This window comes from Pantherophis guttatus, chromosome 4, assembly GCF_059756535.1.
Source record: "Pantherophis guttatus breed Tessera chromosome 4, ASM5975653v1, whole genome shotgun sequence".
NCBI lineage: Eukaryota > Metazoa > Chordata > Lepidosauria > Squamata > Colubridae > Pantherophis > Pantherophis guttatus.
This window is the reverse complement of record NC_142066.1, coordinates 108,457,725-108,482,506: the sequence shown is the minus strand read 5'-3', so window position 1 is coordinate 108,482,506 and position 24,782 is coordinate 108,457,725. Positions and strand designations below refer to the sequence as shown.

The window sequence follows — 24,782 nt, the reverse complement described above, 5'->3', positions numbered from 1 at the left end:
GCCTCTGTGGCTGCTTGCTGCTCTTGCACTTAAACTTAGCGCTCTGCACAATGGGGGAGATGGCGTCTCCTCTTCCTCCTGGAACCCATTACAACACACAGCATCGACTGCAGCCAGGTGGCCCAGCCAGTGTCTTGGCACAGAGCAAAGTCACATGTCTCCACCAGCAGCTGAAGTGTGCACAGGACCAACAAGGGCTGGAAAAAGAGGCAAGTAGAGGGGCGCTTCGCTCCCGCTCTGGAATATGGAGGAAGTCTCCATCCGCCGCAGTCACTCTTCTCAGGGCAGGCGAGGAGTGAGGGGAGGGGAGGGGCCACCCAGTGGTGGGTGACCCCTCTAGAGCCGCAGGTTGCTCACCCCCGCTCCAGAAGATAGGCTTAAGATACAGAAGGATCTTGACAGACTTGAACATTGGACTCTAACAAAATGAAATTCAATGGTGAAAAAAGTAAGGTTCTACATTTAGGCAAGAAAAACAAAATGCACAATAACAACTCTGTTATTCTATTCTAAAATAATCATAGCATCTTTACTAAATACTAATACTGCTAGATATTAATGATTCCTACATCAAATCAACATAAATAAAATAAAATAAAAGAATAAATAAATACCTAGCTCAGAATAATTTGTGTTAATCACTTAAGGAACCTGTACATTTTACATGATTGATGTAACCTTTATGAAATACGAGTTCCTACAACTATATCTCTGTAATGATCAATATACTCCATAAAATATCTTTGGGTACTTACTATAGACATCAGGATCTATTTATCATATAAGATTAACCAAGTTCTGAATTGGACTGTGTTCCTCCAGCAAACATGGTATCACAGCCCACTATGTGATAGTTGAATAGTTTTATTGTAGATTCCTATTTCCATAATATCATTGCATTTATAACATAAGAATTGAGCACAGATCAAAAACAATCATATAAAATCTTTTGTAAGTCATTATGATTCAATTGTTCCTTAATTATCCTTATAATGGTTTTTAGATACAGTAAATGACAAAGACGCCAAAAGAAAAACTGATAAAATAGAATGTAGAAAAATGGTAAGATTTAAATATAAATTCTTACACTTTTAACTGATTATTGGACAACTTGCTTTGCAATATTTTTTAGCTGTTCTTTCTAAATAGTAATATTATATCAATTTTTATTGATATGAAATGTGTTAGACAACTTGATGAATTTAGTAACTTACTAATTTTATAAGCATTTTATATTAGAATGAAAATGGATATAATTAATTCGTTTTATTATTCTATGCTTCATAATAATTTAAAGAAAACTTATTTGATTTTGGGTGAGGAAAGTGAAAGGGAATAAATACCTGAAGAAAAATACTATAGTTAGTATAGTAACTATTCTGGTATGGCATAGCCTTTGAACACCATTTCTGATATTTTTTGTGTGATATGGATTAGATGCCAGAAGCTTCAGGCTTATTTAATCTCCTATATAAATAGCCAAGAGAATTTCAGAAACTTTTATTGAATAGTTTATTATTTGATAATTCTTGTGGAGTGACAAACTATCATTAATTTTTAATTAATTTAGCATAAACCAATTCAGTTATGACTTAATCATATGTTAACTATAATTAACCAACATTGTGGTTTGGATATACAAGAAATTGTGATTATCTAACTATGAGAAAACAAAAAACCTCTTCCAACACCCTATTCGATAATACATATAAAGGAAAAATACAAGGCTGAAATATATAATTTAATAAAATGAGTGAATTTACCCATTAAATCTGATTTACAAATGATCAAAAATAACATCTATGAGGGAACAGCTGTTGAAATTAAAAAGGTAAACTATATACTTCTGAAACAGCTGTTAACTGCCATTAAATATACTGTGTATTCAAAAATTACCTATTTTTCAGATTAAAAATTATACAAAAAAATATGGGAAGAAAACTAGATGCAGAAATGGAAAAAAGTAAGTTTCTTTGGTTATTCTCTGATGGTCTTAAAATATTGTGATTTTGACTAGACATGGAAAGATACAAAAATATGGATAGTGAATTCATTTATCTTGATTTTCCAGGATATAAGAACTATATGTCTTTTATTTATTTAAATATACTTAGCCTGCCCTATGATTTAAAAACATGAGAGTGATATACAGCATACTTAAAAAGTTATAATGAAGTGATTATATAAATAAATCAGCACTATATTTCAGTATCAGCAAATCATATCAGCCATCAAAAACTGTTACAACCCATAGGCACCCACTATTTTAGTATGGCATCTAATATACATTAAATTCATAGCCAATATCTGAAAATCCCTATCTCTAGGTTCACCCACTTTATTTCAAAAACACACTAAACATGATAGAATGTTTACATCCAGCATATATCATGCTGTTCCATCCTATATCATATTCCATTCTTCAAAAGGATTTTGCAGGATGCCAGGAATCTATCTTCAAATCTTAGTTCTATAACTTCCAAACTTTTCTATGGCTTACTATATTGCTGGGCAATGAATGTGCCTGCTATTCATGCCATGTGAATGTATTAATGAACCATCTTCTGGTTGCCCAGACTGAAAGCAAACATTCAGCTAAGAATTGCTATACAGAAGAAAATAATACAGTTAAGGATGTTAGCATAATTGACACTACAGTCTGGTCCTTGCAGCTGAACAACCAACTACCATATTTACCATGTCTTATATTTTTTTGAACCCTGAAATAAACGCTTGGCCTTATTGCCATGTGGTCACAAGCCCTATTGGGCTTCTCAGGGGTTGTCTTATTTGGGGGGAAGCAGGGTAGTTTTAATGGAAAGGTACACTGTTATTAACACTTAATAAGATTAGTGCAGCAATCTCCAACTTTTGCAGCTTGGCAGCCCAGCTGGGTGGGAGAGGGAAACTGGGCCACGCAAGCAGCGGGCTAGCATATGCATACAATTTGATTTGCAGGAACGGCAGGCCGGTGGGCTGGCATGCATGTGCATGCAGCTTGGCTTATGCAAGTTGAGCTGCATGTATATGTGTGTGTATGTGTGTGCACCCTGGGCTGTTGCTTGCGCAGGTCGAGCTGCACACTTGCATAGCCCAGTTCTGAATAGGCCATGGCCTATAGCAGTCTGCGACCCTGGGGTTGGGAACCCCTGAACTAATGCATTCTTGCTTGGAAAAAGACAGCTGAAGCTTGGGAAGGCTCTGTGCCAGGCCTGCATTGGAAAAAGTAACGCCACTGAAAATTCTTAGCAGAATAATCTTGCTTGGTAAAGCTTAAAGCCCAATTGCTGACAGGAAGGAAGTGAGGGATGAAGTGCATTTCTTCCTCATTTCTTCCCTTTTCTGAGTTCTCTCTTAGAATTCAATAAAATTCCTAATTGTGATAAAGCTTATTTTGGGGATGTCTTAGCTGGAAAGGCTTTTAATGTAGCAGTCTCTTCTCTAGTGCCCTTCTCCCATTTTATTCTTGGCATGATTTCACATATTAGGAAATACTAATTTTCAAGCCTTCTTGGGAAGAAAAAAATAATTTTTGAGTTTGATTCCTACTCCATAGTTACCACTCTTGTATACTGTAGGATTGTGCTCTAAATTAGTAATATGTTTCTGTGTATCTATTATGTATGCTACTAAATCTCAATTCATCAGATTATGCTAATCAATTTAAAAGTTTTATTTGCAATCTCAGAATGTTTGAGTGCAAGGCAGAACAGAAATATTCTAATAAATAAATATTGTACATTCCAATGCAATCTGTATTTTTTCCCCCAAAATGATAACTATGTTTTAAGCAGTGGTGGGATTCTGGGGGTTCTAGGGGGTTCGGCCGAACCCTTTGTTAAATTGCTGGCTCACCCCGCCCCTTGCCCCGCCCTTCCGCACTACTATTTATTGCCAATAAATGGGGCGAGCGAGCCAGCAATTTAACAAACGGTTCGGTGTTTTTCTGTAATTTATTGGCCGCACAGCACACCGAACCTTTTGTTAAATTGCTGGCTTGCCCGCCCCTCACCGCCTCCCACCCTTGCGGCGCCAGCCTACCGTAGCCAGGGGTAGGCAATTGTGGCTCTTTTACAACATGTGGACTTCAACTTCCAGAATTCCTGAGACAGCTTGGCTGTCTCAGGAATTCTGGGAGTTGAAGGCCACAGGTTGTAAAAAAGCCACAATTGCCCACCCCTTCCCTAGCCTGAGTTCCTCTGCCTGGGATCCACGTGGGCTGCCACGTGGTTCCCCACTGGCTCCGGATGCAAGAGAGCAGGATAGAGAAAGCAGTTTCCACGCCCTCACTCTCTGCTCTGTTGGATCGCCGGCCGTTCGCTTACCCCACCCACTCCCAATCTATTGCTGCCTCCGGAGTCCCAGCTGATGGCTAGAGGAAAAAAAACTGTTCAAATTGTTGCCGCGGGGCTTCAAAGGGCCGCCCTAGAGCCAGCGGTGGGATTCTGCCGGTTCTAGGAGCCAAACCGTTTGTTAAATTGCTGGCTTGCCCTGCCCCTCCGCACCACTATTTATTGCCAATAAATAGTGGTGGGCGAGGAGCGGGCGAGCCAGCAATTTAACAAACGGCTCGGTGTTTTTTTGTAATTTTATTGGCCCATGGAGCTTCAGCATAGGCTAATTAGCCCCTTGATTCTATCAGCCTCCCGGCTCTCAGCTGATTTGTCTCAGCTGTTTTGCTCAGGGCTCTGCTGCTTCCTTGCAAAAAGTCCTGGAGCAGATTTTTTTTCCCCTTAGCTCTGCTGAAACACGAAACTGAAACTGCTTTGCTGTTGCTGCAAGGTTGGATAATTAGGCAGACAGATTTCTTTTCTTTTTCCTCACCAAAAAAGGTAGGTGCAAACAATGGAAAATTTAGGGAAAAAGAGGAGAGTTCAAGATTTTAAAACACAAAAGAAAAAAAGCTCTATTTAACTAACTAGGGAATTGTAATAATTAAGATACTATTAATTGTATATTTCTGAAAGCAGAAATGGTTAAGTTGTGGTTTGGAGGAATATATGGGGGAAATTATTTGATTTATTATTATTGGTAAATATAATTAATTGATTTGTAAGAAATTGGATTGCATGGAAATAATTGGAATATTCATGTTCATATTGATTAATATACAAAAAAGGTAGTTACATAACTAATTGATTTATATTAAAATGTTGAATTTATATTAAACAACTAATATTACATAATTAACCAATGTGAGGATGGATATAAAAATAGAAGACAATGGGAAGGGGTATAATATAGAATAGAAGGGAAAAATTGAATTTGATTAAGATTAGAGATGAGGATGAAGGGTAATATTCGTTTTTTACAAAAATAGATGAGGAATAAATATGGCAAAAAGGAAATATAGAAATTGTAAATTTAATTGAAATGACTAAACACTGTTTAAATTTGTGAACCGGCCAAATACTCTGTTCAAAGAAAATACATTGTATGTTTGTATGTGTGTTTCTAATTATTGTTATTTATTCATATTTGTTCTCTTTTATTCTTTAAAGTTTAACAATTCATTCTTTATCTTAATATCTTTATATTTGTTTGGGGTTGGCTTTCTTCCCTTTCATCTTTTTTATTGTACAGCAATCTTTCTCCTCAAACCTACCACCTCTCTCTTTTCTTTCCTTCTTATTTTCTCTTCCTCCCCCTCTTCTTCTTCTCCCTACTTCCTCTTCCTTTCTCCTTCTCCTCCTCTCTTCTTCCCTCTCTTACCCTCCCTCCTACTCTAATTTCCCTTCCCTTCCTTCATCCCTCTCTATTGCTGTATCCTTTTATGCATATGGACTACTCAGAGGGCTGAAAAAGTTATTTCTGACTGGTCCTCGCACTTTTGACCAGTCCTCGAACTTACGACTGTCCTCACATTTTACGTTTTTGCCCTATCTTGTCACCATGGTGAAGAGAAGCAGTTGTGAAATGAGTGACATGGTTGTTAAGAATGCTACAATGGGCATAAATGATGACCAGTCATAAGTGCGAAGACGGGTCAAAAGTGCGAGGACCTGTCAGAAATCACTTTTTTCAGCCCTCTGGGTAGTCCTTTTGTGCATATGGACTACTCAGAGGGCTGAAAAAGTTATTTTTGACTGGTCCTCGCAGTTTTGACTAGTCCTCGAACTTACGACTGTCCTCACATTTTATGTTTTTGCCCTATCTTGTCACCATGGTGAAGAGAAGCAGTTGTGAAATGAGTGACATGGTTGTTAAGAAAGCTGCACAGGCATAAATGTGAGGATGGTCATAAATGTGAGGACCGGTCAAAAGTGCGAGGCCCAGTCAGAAATGACTTTTTTCAGCCCTCTGAGTAGTCCCTATGCACATAGCCACGCCCACCCGGTCACACGATGAGCTAGCCACGCCTACACAGTCACATGACCAGCTAGCCACGCCCACCCAGTCACATGATTGCCAAGCCACACCCCCAACTAAGCCACGCCCACAGAACCTGTTGTTAAAAAAATTGAATCCCACCACTGGTTTTAAGGCTTAAAAGGAAACACTTTATTTGAAAGAAATCTTTAACCTAAAGCTGAAGAAATCTATATCTAAAAATGCATAGTCTGAATTCAATTCATATATTCATAGTGTTTTACTTTTCAAAGTTATATAAAATACATAATTTTCAAGCTGACTTTCAAGAGTTCATTTTGCTACTTTAAGTTATTTTAAACATTTTATATACAATGTAGACTCTTCAGCTTGATTGGTAGGCTGGCAACTAAATTTCAGGATTTGTAGAAAATATCAGTGACAAAAATCTGTCATATTTTTCGGACTCTAAGATACACTTCCCCCCCCCCAAAGTGGGTGGAAATGTCTATGCGTCTTATAGAACAAATTTTGCCGGAGCCCCACGCACCCGCAGCCCCCACCCTTCAGCCTCTGCCTCCCAGCAATTTGCCTCCTTGCAGCAAAGAGCAAACAGCCTGTTCAGTTCAGCACAGCCTGATTTAGCATGAGCAGCTGATTGGCGGTTGGATCTGCCTCCTGGAATACCACTGTTCCTGATCAGTTGTTCCAGGCTGTGGAATGCCTGGAATGGGCCAAAAATGGGACGTGCAGAAGCCAAAAATGGGGCATGCAGAGGCCGAAAATAGGAAGCGAGAGGCCGAAAATGGGGCGCACGGAGACAGCAATAGGTGGTAGCAGCAATGGGCAGCGCTGGTGCCAATGGGCAGCAGCAATTCCCAACCACCAATCAGCTGCTCGTGCTAAATCAGGCTGTGCTGAAGCTGACCAGTTTTCTCTTTGCTGCAAGGAGGCAAATTGCTGGGAGGCAGAGGCGGATTTTTTTTCTTGTTTTCCTCCCCCAAAACAAGGTACAATTTATAATCCGGAGTGTTTTATAGTCCAAAAAAATGGTAATTCAATCTAAATAAGCAATATACCATATTTTTCAGAGTATAAGATGCTCCGGAGTATAAGACGCACATTAGTTTTTGGGGAGGAAAACAAGAAAAAAAATCCGCCTCTGCCTACCAGCATCCATTGGTATTCATCTGGCTAGCGTCCTTGCAGCAAACAGTAAACAGCCTGGTCAGCTTCAGCATGTTATCGCAGGCTGATTCAGCATGAGAAGCTGATTGGCGGTTGATTGGCCTCCCAGAACACCGCAAATCAGGTGTTCCAAGCTGCGGGGATCGCCACAGCCCATCACCACCTCTGCGTGTTGCATTTTTAGCCTCTATGTGTCTTGTTTTTAGCCTCCGTGCTTCACGTTTTTGGCCTCCACATGCTCCATTTTAGACCCATTCCAGGCTGTTGGGATCGCCGCAGCACATCGCTGCCATCGCTGCCTCCACGTGTCGCATTTTCAGTCTCAGTGTGTCACATTTTCGGTCTCTGTGCATTGCATTTTTGGCCTTTGTGCATTGCATTTCCATCCTCTGCACACTCTGTTTTTGGCCTCTGCGTGTCGCGTTTTTGGCCCGTTCCAGGTGGCAGTGATTGCCGCCACTGCTGATCCCCTCTGCTTGAAACGGCCGAAAATGCGATGCACAGAGGCCAAAAATGGGGTGTGCGGAGGCTGAAAATGTGACACACAGAGGCCGATAATGCGATGCATGGAGGCCAAAAACATGATGCAGAGAGGCAATGATTGGTGGTGTTCTGCTGTGGTGATCGCCGTAGCCTGGAACGGGTCTAAAACGGAGCGTGCAGAGCCCAAAAACATGATGCAGGGAGGCTGAAAACGTGATGCACGGAGGCCAAAAATGGTTGAAGGGTGAGGGCTGTTGGATGGGTGGGGCTTTGGCAACATTCGCTGTTTAAGACGCACAGGCATTTCCACCCATTTTGGGGGGGAGAAGTGCATCTTATACTCCAAAAAATACGGTAATTTATAATATGTCTCATAATGCAGATACCATTGTAAGGTGTGCTTAAAAGAACTAATGTGAGTTTTAATAAAATTGTATTGTTCATAAATAGTTATCAATACTTTTATTAGATGAAACAAACATAGTTAGAAATAGGTTAAAATTCATTTTTAGCTTATAACTTACTGTTCTCATTGGGTCTACTCCTAATTTAACAAACTCTGAATTATAACTATTTATGTTGTTGGGTTATTTCTACCTATTTTTGATTGTTAAGTCACAACAAATACTAACAACTTCCTCAATTTTCAGGCAAAGAATGTTAACGTATCCTTGCAAAATAGCAAGGTCAGAAGATATCCTATCAAGCAAAAGCCTAGGTTGGTATTCATATATACAAGTACAGAACTATGCACTTTTTATGGTATAGAAAGCAGAGCTTGATTTTGGGAAAAAAAAGTATTATGTTTATTATGGTTTGTTAGGCTATTCTGAAAAAAAGAAGGTACCGTAAGTATAAACTGTCTGCATAGCTTACCAATATTCTAAAATATCTGAGTAATGGGCTTTAACTTAAAACATTACCCACATGTAAACACCACAGAATCTGGTTATATTTTCTTCTGAATAGAATGAGTATCATATTGTGCTCTAGAATGTTACTGTAAAATAAATGAGATCCAAGGAAATATTGCAAGCTCTAAAGCAACATTTAAATAGCTGGAGAATTTTGTGATTGAAATTTCTATCTCTTAAAATTGCGATTTTGAGAAAACTGCTCTAAAGCTTGTATCAAACATTCCTTAAAAATCAATATTTAAGGTAACTTATAGAAAACATTAATAATTATTTAACAAAAAATACATGAAATTTAATGAGACCAGTTGAATATGATAAAGTAGCTTGTAATAATATTCGAATAATATATTTAACATATCTAATTTAGCAGCATGAATATATATATATTTATTTTCTGAGGTTTTTGCGGGTGTTTGTATGTAGGTCTTTGGTTATTTGGGTTTTCTCCTGCGTAAAATTGGAAGTGTCTTGGCAACGTTTCGACGAAGTCTCATTCGTCATCTTCAGGCTGGTGTTTTCGGCTTCGTGCTTCTAGGAGCAATGTGTGATCGCAGCTGTTTCTTCCTTATAACTGCCAGTGTGTGAACTGATTGGGTGGGAGCTTGGCTGTGTTCTGATTGGGTGGAGGTGTGTTCTGATTGGTTGGGGGCTTGGCTGTGCTCTGATTGGATGGGGGGTTAGCTCCAAAAAGAAACCCCCACTAAAATCCAAGACAGAGAACAAGAAAATGGGAAAGCCCTCCTCCCATACAGAAAAGGCACCACAGACAGAATCAGCAAGATCCTTCACAAACACAACATCAAGACAGCATTCTGCACAAACCGAAAAATATCTACCATCCTAAGAAACCCCAAAGACAAAATTGAATTAGAAAATCAAGGAGTATATGAAATCCCATGCACCACCTGCCCCACCACATACATCGGACAAACCAACAGAAGAATAAGTGCACGCATTGAAGAACACAAGAACTCAGTCAGAAAAGAGGAACCAACTTCTTCCCTGGTCCAACACCTTAAAGCCACAGGACATAAAATTGACTTTAAAAAGACCAGAACTATCGCCAAAACTGAACACTTTAACAACAGAATAATCAGAGAAGCCACCGAGATAGAAAAACGCCCACACAGCATGAATAAATGAGATGATACCTCCCACCTACCAGCCATTTGGAAACCTGCCCTTATTGACAAACGAGTCCCTAACACAAAAAATGACAATAGACCCACACTCACGAAAACCACACAGGTTGTCACCACCATATATCCATGCAAAAAGCAAACCTAAACCCACAGCGATGAGGCACGACCACAAACCAGAAGCCAGACCACAGCTGCATCATTAGCCACTTTAAACCCCTCCAATCCATACATGAAGCAAACTGACACCCACCATGAAGATGTGGCACGACCACGGACATGAAGCCAAACAACAGCAACGCAGCTCACCAGCTCAAATCCCCCTGAAACTCAGACCAACCTGAGCACAACCAAGCCCCCACCTAAACAGAACACACACCCATCCAATCAGAGCACAGCCAAGCCCCCATCCAATCAGAGCACAGCCAAGCCCCCAACCAATCAGAACACACCTCCACCCAATCAGAACACAGCCAAGCTCCCACCCAATCAGTTCACACTCCCACTGGCAGTTATAAGGAAGAAACAGCTGCGATCACACATTGCTCCTAGAAGCACGAAGCCGAAAACACCAGCCTGAAGATGACGAATGAGACTTCGTTGAAACGTCGCCAAGACACTTCCAATTTTACGCGGGAGAAAACCCGAATAACCAAAGACCTACATATATATATATATAATAGATAGATAGATAGATAGATAGATAGATAGATAGATAGATAGATAGATAGATAGATTTGTTTTCTTTCCTTTTCGTAGGCTTTATGTGTATCTCTCTTTAGCCAGGTTCTTCCTTTGTAAACCAAGATTTTTATGCAGCCCTAATTCAGTGAAATTACAATCCACTAGTTTCTCGGCTTTTTTTTCTGGCAGCCAGCAAACACTCTGCTCCCATTGGGAGACTAAGGAGACTAAGATAGCGACTAAGAACCTGGCTAGAGAGAAATACACATAAAGCCTATGAAAAGGAAAGAAAACAAATACTGTACCTTTACAGGGAGGATACATGGGATGACGGTGTGGCTAACTGATGAGGACCTATAAGTCCGAAATAGATCTATCTTAGTCTCCTTAGTTTCCCAATGGACAGCAGAATGTTTGCTGGCTGCCAGAAAAAAAGCCGAGAAACTAGTGTAGCATGTGAAAATATATTTTCTGCAAATTCCTCTGATTTAGCATTTTTATCTATTTCTACTTTTAATGTTAAGATAATTGTTTTTTAGGGTCCATAAATTAATTGAGGTTAATTTATAGGAGTTGTGAACTATGAAAGTTCCCGGGTGACATGATCTTTATTTCTGAAAATGAAAAAGGCACATCAGAACTAAATCATATTGATCAATCAATCAATAGATCTTTGTTAAGTAAATCTGGCTTCCCCATTACCTTTGCTTGTCAGAAGGTTACAAAAGGTGATGACATGACTCTATGAATTTTGATTACATGACCATAGGAATGTTGCAACAATCATAAGTAAAAAGCTGTAAATATGATAAACCGGTAGATTTTCCCAACCTATTGCATATTATAATAGAATCTAATCACAAAATGATTTACCGATAATTATTTTTAAGTATTTCAGAGCAAAATAATGCGTCACACAGATAATTAAAATATCATGAGTGTTTTATAGAATGATCAAAGCAGATGCATTTATTTGGGCTGAAAGAGTTTAGAAAGAGATTTAGTTTAAAACTTAGGAAGCATTTTTAAATTTTATGAAATTCTAATATTTTATATAAAATTATTATGTATTTTTCTGGGACATTTGTTACTTTAGTACTGCATGCAGTACCATTGCATGTAATTTGCGATTGGTGACAAAAAATATTGATTTGCAAGGTAGTATTTGGATTAGAGATGAATAGATGTGTGAACGTATTTGTTGTAAAACAGGGCTCTGGTTTCATTTCCTTATTATCTGTGGACTATAATGAATGAACACTTCATTCAAATCAAAGCAAAGGTTTAATTATAAATAAAAGCTAGAAAAATATGTCATAATATAAAGTGGCAAAATTTAGTTTAAATATGAGTGTGTATGGAAATAGGCATTCAGATGTTAATAATATGGCATGAACGGTTATAAATAATGGAAAGCCATTTCCTTTTTTTTTTTGAAAAACAATTTTTTATTTCAAACAAAAACAACATAAAAATATCATCCTTTCAAACAATTACAGACAGTGTATTGATTGGTTAGCATCCTTTTGTGCTCAAAAAATCTTCAAAATATCCATATATGACACAAGCTTCTTTTCCCTAAAAACAAATTTTTACACATTTTATCTTAAGTTCCAGTTCATATATCATATTTCATCTCCATATTTTATTATCCATCCAATGATAAAATAAACCCCATATCAAATAATATTATCTTCCTGTTCTCTTATTACAAATGTCAGTTTACTCATTTCAGCACAATCCAATATTTTCTTAATAATTTCTTCATCAGTAGGTATTTTCTCTCCTTTCCAGTTTTTAGCAAATACGATTCTAGCCACTGTTAAAATATTCATAATTAAATATTGCAATTCTCTATTATATGTCTCTGGTAAGATCTCTAATAAAAATATTTCTGGTTTAAAGTCAATATGTCTCTTTATCGTTTTTTCCAACCACGTGTGTATCTTAGTCCAATATCTCTTTGCTTCTACGCATGTCCACCACATATGGTAGTATGATCCTGGAGTCTGATGACACTTCCAACATTTCTCCGATTTATTCTTGAACATTCTGGCTATCCTCGTCGGGCGAGGTGCCATCTGTAAAACATCTTATACAAATTCTCCTTATATGCTGTAGACATTGTCATCTTATAATTATGTGACCACAATTTCTGCCATTTCTCTAAATCAATACCATGACCAAAATTTTCCACCCCGTTACCACTGATTCTTTAACTTGTTCTTCTTCCAATTTCATCTCCTAACAAATATCCATATAGTTTTTTAATTACATGATCATCAGAACCCATTAAAATCTTATGTAAGTTAGTCAAAACATTATAAAAACCTTCTTGTTTAAGATCTTCTTCATATCTGATCTGTCCCCATACCCACACACACACAACACACACAGCCAGTCGAGGGTTAAGGAAACACTTTGGAACGCACCCAGTTCTTATCTCCCACTTGGCAGCGATAGACACACCGTCTGCCAAGTGACTTTATTTTCAAAGTAAACCAGAAAGACAAAATACTCAAGAGTCCAAATGTCCGACACTTTAAATCTTTCTCTCAGCAGCTCCGGACGAGGCTTTAGTGACTATTCAAGGTTTGCTTTGTTCGTCACAAGGATCCTTTGACCACTACCCTCTATTATATAGTCTCTGGGGTGTGGTCCAGTGACTCAGTTCTAATCCCTAGCACGCCTCCTAAGGTGCTGCAAACATTTATCATGCCTTCGGAGGCGTGCGTCCAGGAATGATGTTTCCTCATCACTCTGATTTGAATCAGCTGTCTCTTCTCCCTCCAGGCCTGGAGAGGGAGGCCTGGCTGACTCCTCTTCCTCATGCTCGGAGCTTTCTTCCTCCGATGGGACAGGCTCAGAGGGCGGGGCCACAACACTATCCTCCACCGCAGGGCCCTTCCCCCGGGTCTGACGGTCGGGATGGGGTCGGGACGGAAACTGTTCGTGGAAAGCACCAGGTCAGGGGCCTGAACGGCAGACGCGTCCACCCAGGTGAAATCCTCGGGCCCGTACCCCTTCCAGGCGATGAGGTATTGGAAGCGCCCCTTCAGCCAACGGGAGTCCCGGATACTGTCCACCTCGTATGTCGAGGCGTCGTCCTCGTCGGCTACGGCTGGGGGGGCAGGCGTCGGCGGGCGGCGGAGATGGCTCGCGGGGGCCTCAGGGACCAGGAGGGACCGATGAAAAACAGGGTGGAGCCGCATGGAGCGGGATAGAGTCAATCGGTAGGCCACCGGATTGATGACCGCCTCGATAGGGAAGGGACCGATAAAGCGGTGGGCCAGTTTCCTCACCGGCCGGTCCGTGGGGAGGTGTTTCGTGGACAACCACACCCGATCTCCTACTTCCAGCGGTGGCGTCGCCCGGCGGGCGCGATCGGCGAACAGTTTATAATCCTCTTTCGCCCGGATCAGCTGCCGCCGCACCAGTTGCTGCACCGCCTGCAGCTCTGAGAGGAAGTCCCGGGTCTCGGGAACAGGGGAGTCCATGATGGTCAACGGGAAAAGCCGTGGATGGTATTCGACGTTGGCATGGAACGGGGTCATCTGGGTGGAGGTGTGTTGGGAGTTATTAAAAGCGAACTCCGCCAGGGGAAGGTACTCGGCCCAGTTGTCCTGCTGCTGGTTGACAAAACAGTGGAGGTACTGCTCTAGTATGCCGATGACCTTCTCCGTGCCCCCGTCAGTCTCCGGATGGTGTGACGACGACAGGCACACCTGCACCTCCAGCGCTGCCATCAGGCTTTTCCAGAAGCGGGCCGTGAACTGGGCCCCACGGTCCGAAACCACCCGGTCCGGCAGGCCGTGGAGGCGGAAGATATGTTGCAGGAACAAGCGAGCCGTGGTGCGGGCCGAGGGCAGGCCGTGGCACGGGATGAAATGTGCCATCTTCGTGAGCGCATCCACCACCACGAGGACGGTCGTGTACGTAGTGGACAGGGGCAGGTCTGTCAGGAAGTCCATGGAGATGGCTCCCCACGGTCTCTCCGGTGTCGGCAGCGGCTGGAAGAGTCCAGGAGGGGGGCCGGACGCGGCTTTGGCCTGTCGGCATGTCACACAGGATGTCACGTAGGCGTGCACATCGTGCCGTACCCGAGGCCACCAAAAAGTCCGCGTCACCAAGTTCAAAGTCTTAAAGAAGCCGAAGTGCCCCGCCGCGGGGTTGTCATGGCACTGGTTCATGACGAGGGCTCGGAGCGGACTCGTGGGCACATACAGCCGACCCCGGTGTCTGAGCAAGCCCTCCTCCACGGTCCATGGGGACGCGGGGCCAATGTCCGCTCTCCGCTGCTGTGACCAGTCATCCTGTTGCTGCGCTTCCAGCACCTGAGCCCGCAGGTCCACCGGTTCCTGGACCGCGGCCAAGGAGTCCACTGGCAGCACCGTCCGGGGGGGAAGCGAGTCCTTGGGGCAAAAGTATTCTGGCTTACGGGATAGCGCGTCCGCCCTCTGGTTGAGGTTGCTCGGAATGTAGGTGACGTGGAAGTTGAACCGGGTGAAAAACAACGACCACCGGATCTGCCGCTGGTTCAACTTCCTGGCCGTGGTGAGGTGCTCCAGGTTCCGATGGTCCGTCCGCACCTCCACCTGGTGTCGGGCCCCCTCGAGGTGATGTCGCCAAGCCTCGAACGCGGCCTTGATGGCCAGCAACTCCTTTTCCCAGATGGTGTAGTTGCGCTTGGAAGGGTTGAGTTTCCGGGAGTAGTATGCGCAGGGAAAAAGAGTGCCGCCATCCACCGGAGCCTGTAGCAGCACCGCCCCAATCACGAACGGACGGTGTGGATTGGGGTGCCTCAGGACTGGCTCTGTGAGGAAGGCCTGCTTGAGGACCTCGAAGGCCTGCTGCTGCGGGGGCCCCCACTGGAACGGGACCTTCTTCTGAAGGAGCTGGGTCAACGGCAAGGTCAGGGTGGCGAAGCCCGGGATGAAGGTCCGATAGTAGTTGGCGAATCCCAACAGACGCTGGACGTCCTTCACCCGACACGGGGGTTCCCAACTGCGCAAGGCCTCCACCTTGCGCGGGTCCATCGCGATGCCCTCGGGGGTGATGATGTGGCCGAGGAACTCTATGGAAGTCTGGAAGAAGTAGCATTTCTCCAACTTCGCATAGAGCTGGTGCTCCCGCAGGCGCTGCAGGACCTGGCGGACATGCTGGAGATGACTTTCCTGGGTCCGGGAATAGATCAAAATGTCATCCAAGTAGATCACCACGAACCGATCCAGCATGTCCCGGAACACATCGTTCATCAAGTGCTGGAAGACCGCGGGGGCGTTGGTCAATCCGAACGGCATGACGGTATACTCGAAGTGTCCGTACCGAGTGCCGAACGGCATCTTCCACTCGTCCCCCTCTCTCACGCGCACCAGGTTGTAGGCCCCTCGGAGATCGAGCTTAGTGAAGATCGAGGCCTCCCGCAACCTCTCCATCAGCTCCGGGATCAGCGGCAGGGGGTAGCGATTTCGCACTGTGATGGCGTTCAAGCGCCGGTAGTCGCAACACAGGCGCAAGTCCCCTGTCTTCTTTTTAACGAAGAGGACTGGGGCTGAGAGCAGGGAGGTCGAAGGCCGGATGAACCCATGGGCCAGGTTCTTTTCCAGAAAGTCCCGTAAGGCGGCCAGCTCAGGCTCCGACATGGAGTACAGGCGTCCCGAGGGCAGGGGCGCGTTGGGCATTAGGTCCACCGCACAGTCGTAGGGTCGGTGCAGGGGCAAGCGGTCCGCCTCCTTCTCGCTGAACACGTCGGTGAAAGGCGTCAGCTCCGGAGGCAAGGAGACGTTTGGGGCAGAGACGTCCTGGCCGGCGCAAGTGTGGCGAAGGTGGTCGACACACTGCAGGCTCGGGAACGAGATGGCGTTTCTCGACCACGCCACCTGAGGGTCGTGCGCCCGAAGCCAGGCCATCCCCAGGACCAAGGGAAAGTGCAGATCCGCCGTTACGTAAAACTGGATCGCCTCCTCGTGGCTCCCAATGGCGAGGCGCAAGGGCTGGGTAGCAGTTTTGATGGGTCCCGCCACGAGTTCCCGCCCATCTATAGTTTCGACCCTCAACGGAGGGTCCACTGGAACCAAGGGGACTTTGTAATGGGCCACAAAGGCCTGGTCCATAAAGTTCGTGGTGGCCCCTGAGTCCACCAGCGCGTGCGCCTGGAGCCCCTCCGACCGGTTAGCCAACAACACCCGGGTGTTCAAAATCAGGTGCCGAGGGGGCTCACAGTCCACAGCCGCCGACTCCGGCGGGACCTGGTCACGTGCTGGACCCAGAGTTTCCCCTAGGCCAGGCCTGGCCCGTTTCCCGGCTGGTCACGTCAAGACTCCGGAACAGGCTTGAGCGGTCCACTCCGCTTCCGGGGACATGAGGCGGCAAAATGTCCCGCCTCGCCGCAATAGAGGCACAACCCCCCTTGACGTCTCCGCATCCGCTCCTGGGCCGTCAGTTGAGGTCTGGCTGCTCCGAGCTCCATGGGCTCCTCAGCCGTCGCCACAAAACGCTGTGCGGTCCGGAGCGCTGTCGGTGCGAAACACGGGGGTGCCGATGCTGTCAGTGGTTCCGGAAGAGCCTGACGGGACCGTCGCCGTTGCAGGCAGGCATCGATGCGCAGGCATTGGGTCACCAGCGCGTCGAGGGTGGCGCCTCCACCCGAACCAGCTCGTCCTGCATCTCGTCGGAAAGGCCGTCCTGGAAGGCGTCCATCAGCGCCACCTCATTCCAAGCCGAGTCCTGGCCTAGCAGTCGGAACTCTGCAATATAGTCCTGCAGGGGGCGCTTGCCTTGGCGGAGGTCCTTGATGCGCCTCGCTGCCGTCTGCACCCGGAGGGGGTCCTCAAACATGGTGCGCAGGTGTTGTAAAAAGCCCTGAAAGTCCAGGAGCAAGGGGCAACAACAGGGGCGTGGCCCATCGGGCGGCAGTGCCAGAGAGGGAGCTGATAACAAATGCCACCCGAGCCCGGTCATCCGGAAAATCCTCCGGCCTCATCGCCATAAACAGTTGGCATTGTCCCAAGAAGGCCGGAAACATCTCCTGCTGCCCAGAAAACCGATCTGGCACATTCACTGGGCATCTCGGACGGGGAGGGGGAGGAGGTGGAGCTGCAGGAGCATTTCCCAAAGCAAGTTGAGCAGTTAGCTGTGCTACTTGCTGTTGCAGAAGCTGATTGGCCTCCAACATCTGCTGTATCTGCTGCTGCAGCTGTTGGTCCATCGTGGGTTAACGATGGAGTATGGGGTGACGAACAAGATGATCTGTCAGCACAATCCAATATTTTCTTAATAATTTCTTCATCAGTAGGTATTTTCTCTCCTTTCCAGTTTTTAGCAAATACGATTCTAGCCACTGTTAAAATATTCATAATTAAATATTGCAATTCTCTATTATATGTCTCTGGTAAGATCTCTAATAAAAATATTTCTGGTTTAAAGTCAATATGTCTCTTTATCGTTTTTTCCAACCACGTGTGTATCTTAGTCCAATATCTCTTTGCTTCTACGCATGTCCACCACATATGGTAGTATGATCCTGGAGTCTGATGACACTTCCAACATTTCTCCGATTTATTCTTGAACATTCTGGCTATCCTCGTCGGGCGAGGTGCCACCTGTAAAACATCTTATACAAATTCTCCTTATATGCTGTAGACATTGTCATCTTATAATTATGTGACCACAATTTCTGCCATTTCTCTAAATCAATACCATGACCAAAATTTTCCACCCCGTTACCACTGATTCTTTAACTTGTTCTTCTTCCAATTTCATCTCCTAACAAATATCCATATAGTTTTTTAATTACATGATCATCAGAACCCATTAAAATCTTATGTAAGTTAGTCAAAACATTATAAAAACCTTCTTGTTTAAGATCTTCTTCATATCTGATCTGTCCCCATACCCACACACACACACACACAGCCAGTCGAGGGTTAAGGAAACACTTTGGAACGCACCCAGTTCTTATCTCCCACTTGGCAGCGATAGACACACCGTCTGCCAAGTGACTTTATTTTCAAAGTAAACCAGAAAGACAAAATACTCAAGAGTCCAAATGTCCGACACTTTAAATCTTTCTCTCAGCAGCTCCGGACGAGGCTTTAGTGACTATTCAAGGTTTGCTTTGTTCGTCACAAGGATCCTTTGACCACTACCCTCTATTATATAGTCTCTGGGGTGTGGTCCAGTGACTCAGTTCTAATCCCTAGCACGCCTCCTAAGCTGCTGCAAACGTTTATCACGCCTTCGGAGGCGTGCGTCCAGGAATGATGTTTCCTCATCACTCTGATTTGAATCAGCTGTCTCTTCTCCCTCGGCCGGCACTTGAGACAATGCCAGAGGGGAGGGGCCTGGAGAGGGAGGCCTGGCTGACTCCTCTTCCTCATGCTCGGAGCTTTCTTCCTCCGATGGGACAGGCTCAGAGGGCGGGGCCACAACAATATCTAGAACGTATTTGAGCATATGAAAACCAATCCATCTTATAACCCTGATCTTCTAGTTCTTGCTTTAGTTTAAGTTCACCCTTTTCATCCAATAATTCGCTATATCTAACAATTTGTTCCCTTTTAAATACAACTGAGTATGTAAAGGCTTCAATCGTGGATACCCAGACTGGAATTTTTAAATAATGTTTTTTAACCTCCTCCCAATTCAACAGTAAAGCTTCTCGTATATGGTGCCTTCTAAAATACCCCTGCATTTTTGTTCCTTTATACCATAAAAAGGCATGCCATCCCATCAACAAATCATGTCCCTCCAAATTCAATAATCTGGTGTTTCTCAAAGTTGTCCATTCTTTAATCAACATTAAACTTGTTGCTTGATAATAAAGTTCAAAGTTAGGCAGACCAAAATCACCTCTCATTTTAGCTTCTTGTAACAACTTTAATCTTATCCTTGCCTTCTTTCTCTGCCAAATATATTTCAGCATCATTTTATTCAAGTCTTCAAAGAATTCCTTACCCAACTTAATTGGAATTGTCTGGAATAAATACAAAATTTTAGGCAAAATGTTCATCTTAATAGTTGAGATCCTACCAATCAATGATAACTGCAAATTTCCCCATTTCACCAAGCCTTGCCATATCTGTTGCTTGAGCTTATTATAATTATTTTCTTTAAGTGCACTACATCTCGCTGTCAGATATATCCCCAAATATTTTACCTTATTTGTGACCTGCATCTTCGAGATCTCCATCAAATCCTCTTTTTGCTTTTTCAACATATTTTTCGTCATTATCTTCGTTTTATCTTTATTAATTTTCAAGCCTACTACTTTCCCAAATTCACCAATAGTTTCTACCAGTTTATTTATTGTTGTTAATGGTTATTCTATAATAAAGATCAGATCATCTGCTAAGGCTTGCAATTTATATTCTTCTTTTCTGATATGTATTGGCTTGATCAATGATGATGGACAATGCGAAGATCATGTAATTAACCATTTATTAACAACAGCTGTGCTAACTGCCACAGCTATAACTGAAACTGCTTGGAACTCTGCCTGACAGCTCTTATCTAACCAGCTGTCAGGCAGCTTAACCAATCAACAAATAGAACATTACTTTAACCAATCAACGAACAGAATGTTACTTCCTACTTCAGCAGACTTAATACGTTGCACCCCTTTCCACCTGGATGGCGCATGTATAGTCCTGGAGGTATGCTGGTCGACGCCGGCTTCTGATCGAATGTCTTAACCCTGCCTCACTCACAGACTCTTGCGAGGAATTACTTTTCCCATGGTGACGTCTCCAAACCTTGTCTTGTCCCATATCAACCTTATATGAGCATGGACCTGTAATATCCACCACCTTACCTGGTAACCATAACGGCTGACCCCCATAATTCCTGGCGTACACTTATCACCCACACCAAAAGGTTTAGATGTCCTACTTGAATCCAAAGGCTTAGCAGGGGCGTAACGGGGGTGTAACCTATCCAAAATTGTACGCAGCCAGCGACCTATCAGTAATTCTGCCGGACTCCGATTGGTAACCTGACAAGGGGTGGTGTGTTGCATTAACATATACTCCGCTATATGGTCATGCCATTTCCCTGGTCCCATGCGGCCTTATGCCTCCTTTGCGGATCTCACAGCCCTTTCTGCAAGGCCATTACTGGCCGGGTGGTAGGAGAGATAAGGGCATGCCTGATACCTAATTGGGCAAGGAACAACTCAAATGTGGTAGAAGTTAATTGGGGCCCATTATCTGACACCAATAGGTCGGGCAACCCGTGGGTTGAGAATAGTGTACGAAGAGCCTTTATGACGGCCTCTGAAGATGTTGAGTTCATAAGTATCAGTTCAATCCATTTAGAGTACGCGTCAACCACCATTAAAAAAATTTGACCATGAAATGGCCCCGCAAAGTCTATATGAAAGCGGGACCACAGGCCAGCGGGGTCTTCCCATTCCCTGGGCTTACCCTTAGGGGGCATTGGCCGAGACTCCTGACAAGGGCGGCAAGTGGCCACCCAATCGGTGATACATTGATCAAGAGTAGGCCACCAGAGATAGGCTCTAGCTAGAGCCTTCATTCGCACTATTCCTGGATGTCCGGAATGCAATGATTTTAACACAGAATCCTGTAAAGATTTTGGAATCACCACCCTGTGTCCCCACAGTAAACAACCCCCCATGGTAGATAATTCCATTTTACGGATAGTGTACGTAGTTTTCACTTCATGTCCACGGGCACTTGTGGCCACCCCCTTAGCACCCAGTCCATGACTGTGGAGATCTCTGTATCGCGGGATGAAACTTGAGCAATGTAAGCCGCCGTCAAAACGAAAGGTGAGTCTTCAATCATCAGGACTGACGAGGCGGGAGCTGGGTCAGAGAGCAACGTTGGCACAGGGCACTGGCTGAGGGCATCAGCATGGGTCAGATTCTTGCCTGGCACGTACAGGAGCATGTAGTCGTAGGCAGATAAAAACAGACCACCTGGTGAATCTCAGGGATAGGAATTGCGGAGTTTGACGGTCAGCTGCTAGTAGACCAAGAGAGGCTTATGATCCGTCACTAGTGTAAAAGATTGACCATATAGGTAATGATGAAACCGCTTGACTCCAGCTACCAATGCTAGAGCCTCCTTGTCTAGCTGTGAATAATTTCGCTCCCCTGAAGCCAAAGTCCGGGAGAAAAATGCAACGGGGGCTTCACGGCCATCAGGGAAACGGTGATTTAAGACTGCTCCCACCCCATAAGGAGAAGCATCACACGCTAGTACGAGGGGTAGGGACTCGCAGTAGTGAATGAGGACAGAGTTTGAAACGAGTATACGTTTGATATTAGTAAATGCAGTGGCTGCAGTTGAATCCCAGTTCCAAAGTGTCCCCCGGTTCAGCAAACGATGCAAAGGTTCCACAATAGATGCCTTGTGTGGCATGAAAATTGCATAAAAGTTTAAAAGGCCTAAGAAGGCTTGAAGTTCGGCCTTGTTGGTGGGAGCAGGGGCATGTAAAATAGCGTTTGTCTTAAATTCTGTAGGGTATATACCTTTACCATCAATTAGGAAACCCAAGAACTCGATTTTGGAAGCAGTTACAATACATTTGCTTCGCTTAACTTTGAGCCCCACTCTCTGGAATTCGGTTAGAACCGATCTGAGTCTTTTAAGGAGTTCGATGGTGCTGGTGGCTGATACTAATATGTCGTCAAAGTACGGTACAACCCCGGGAATTCCATTAAGTAAACGCTCCATCATGCTCTGGAAGATTCCCGGGGCGACTGAAACCCCAAATTGGAGGCGGCGGCAACGGAAAGCACCCCGGTGTGTCACTATAGTTTGTGCGTCCGCTGTTTGGTCATCCACACACAGTTGTTGATATGCCTGTGCTAAGTCTAATTTAGCAAATACGGAGCCACTACCTAAGGAGTGCAACAAATGTTGCACAACAGGAACGGGGTATGCATGCGCCTGTAATGCATGATTAATTGTTGCTCGGTAATCTGCGCAGATGCGCACTGAACCATCCGCCTTCATGGCAATAACAATGGAGGTCTCCCATGGTGCGTATTCAACAGGCTCCAGGATACGTTGTGCTATTAATTTGTCAAGTTCAGCATCCACCTTTGGTTGCAATGCAAACGGTACTCTTCGCGGCTTAAGGCAGCGAGGCTACACTTGAGGGTCGAGACTGAACGAAACCAGTTGTCCGGTGTATTTTCCTAATTCCTCAGAGAAAACTGAGGGGAATTCATTGCATAACATGTCCAATTCAGATGATGAGATGGCATTAACCCCTTGTATAGTTAGACCTAATGCATCGAACCAATTAAGGCCCAACAGGCTGGGGAATTTTCCTTCCACAATGACTAGTGATAATAATCCACTAAACTTCTTAAATTGTACTCGGAATGTGCCACTTCCGACAATCGGAATGTTGGCTCCTTGGCAATCTTTTAGCAGGAGATGGCAGGGGTCTAGTTGTCGTTTAGCCAGTTTCGGAACTAGTCGTTTAATTGTATTCCATGACACCAAGGATGTAGCGGAGCCGGAATCAACTTCCATGGTGCACGGTTTCCGTTCGATGAATACTGTAAGATGAATCTTCTGCTGGCTCAACATATTTGGTGGTGTTACTAAATTCACATCAGAAGAAGATGGTTGGTTATTATTACGAACTTTAGATGGATTAGGACGATATTGTCAGCCCCCATCCTGCGGCACACGTGATTCGAACTGTGGGCTCTGCATACTCTGGCGAGATGACCTTTGCGGCCGCAGCGGAGGCACTCCGTTTTTAAAACGGCAATTGGCGCGCAGGTGATTTTCTCTGCAGCTGAAACATGCGTTCGGCCCCCTTGACATGGTAGTTGGGCCAGAGTTTTGTTTTCTAGACTCTTGAAGACGGCACACTTCAAAGTCACCATCAGAATCTGACAGATTCTCATTTGTCTCATTTACAGACGATGAGTCTTTTTTCGTCTTAGGTGTAGTATATCCACGGGGCAACTCGGCTAGTGACAATGCTGCCAGTTCTGCAGCACACACCTCATCCAATGCCATTTGAAATGTGAGGTCATGATTCGCAATCAGACGCCTTTTAAGACTTTGGTCCCTGACCCCACTAACAAGTCTATCTAGGAGATAATCTTCTAAATCAAAGAATTCACAATGCCTGGCCGCCCTCCTCAGAGCCGCAACATATTGATTAATAGTCTCTCCAGGGGCTTGATCACGATGGTAAAAGTGTTGGCGGTGGGCTATTCTTGAGGGGGCTGGTGCGTAATGTTTTTTTAATTTTTTTATAAAGTCTTCCCATGTTCCCAAATGTACAGATTGTGGGGGCATTAATGTCACTGCAGTATCAAACATTTCAGTACCGCAGAAACTTAGGAAATAAGCGCGTTTGCGTTCAGGCATCAGCTTTGTATAATCATTTGCAATTAAGAAACATTCAAAACGTGCCAAATAAGCCTCCCACGTCTCTGCACTGGGATTGAAAGGAGGAAAGGTCTGTGCGGACGCCATTTCCTCTTCTTCTTCTTTTTTTTTCTTCCCTAACTGACTCACGTTTTGCTTCTTCAGTTTAAATCTCTCTTTTTTCCTTATTACTATGACTGGTAGATCGACCAGTTAATCCTCTTCACCAGTTGATATGTATTGACTTGATCAACGACGATGGACAATGTGAAGATCATGTAATTAACCGTTTATTAACAACAGCTGTGCTAACTGCCACAACTATAACTGAAACTGCTTGGAACTCTGCCTGACAGCTCTTATCTAGCCAGCTGTCAGGCAACTTAACCAATCAACGAACAGAATGTTATTTTAACCAATCAACGAACAGAATGTTACTTCCTACTTCAGCAGACTTAATACATTGCACCTTCGAACTTTCATACCTTTTATCTCTTTTTTTTCTCTAATATTTCTATTTAGAACTTCCAACGTCAATATAAACAAAAGTGGTGACAGTGGGCATCCTTGTCTAGTACCTTTTTCTATCTCAATAGAATCAGCCAATTCTCCATTAATCATTACTTTTGCAGTCTGCTTACAATATATTGCTTCAATTGCCTGGATAAATTTTCTGCCAAAGCCCATCTCTTCCATTT

General features: G+C 44.0%; 1 protein-coding gene across 1 annotated transcript in view; it reads left to right on the top strand.

Annotated features, from left to right (window-relative positions):
• ZCWPW2 (zinc finger CW-type and PWWP domain containing 2) overlaps positions 1 to 24,782 on the top strand; it is a 70,348-nt gene that overhangs the window by 21,855 nt on the left and 23,711 nt on the right. The window contains exons 3-5 of the mRNA XM_087892539.1: positions 1,004 to 1,062; positions 1,908 to 1,963; positions 8,631 to 8,698. Coding sequence (XP_087748665.1) covers positions 1,004 to 1,062; positions 1,908 to 1,963; positions 8,631 to 8,698 — 183 coding nt within the window. The remainder of the gene's footprint in view (positions 1 to 1,003; positions 1,063 to 1,907; positions 1,964 to 8,630; positions 8,699 to 24,782) is intronic.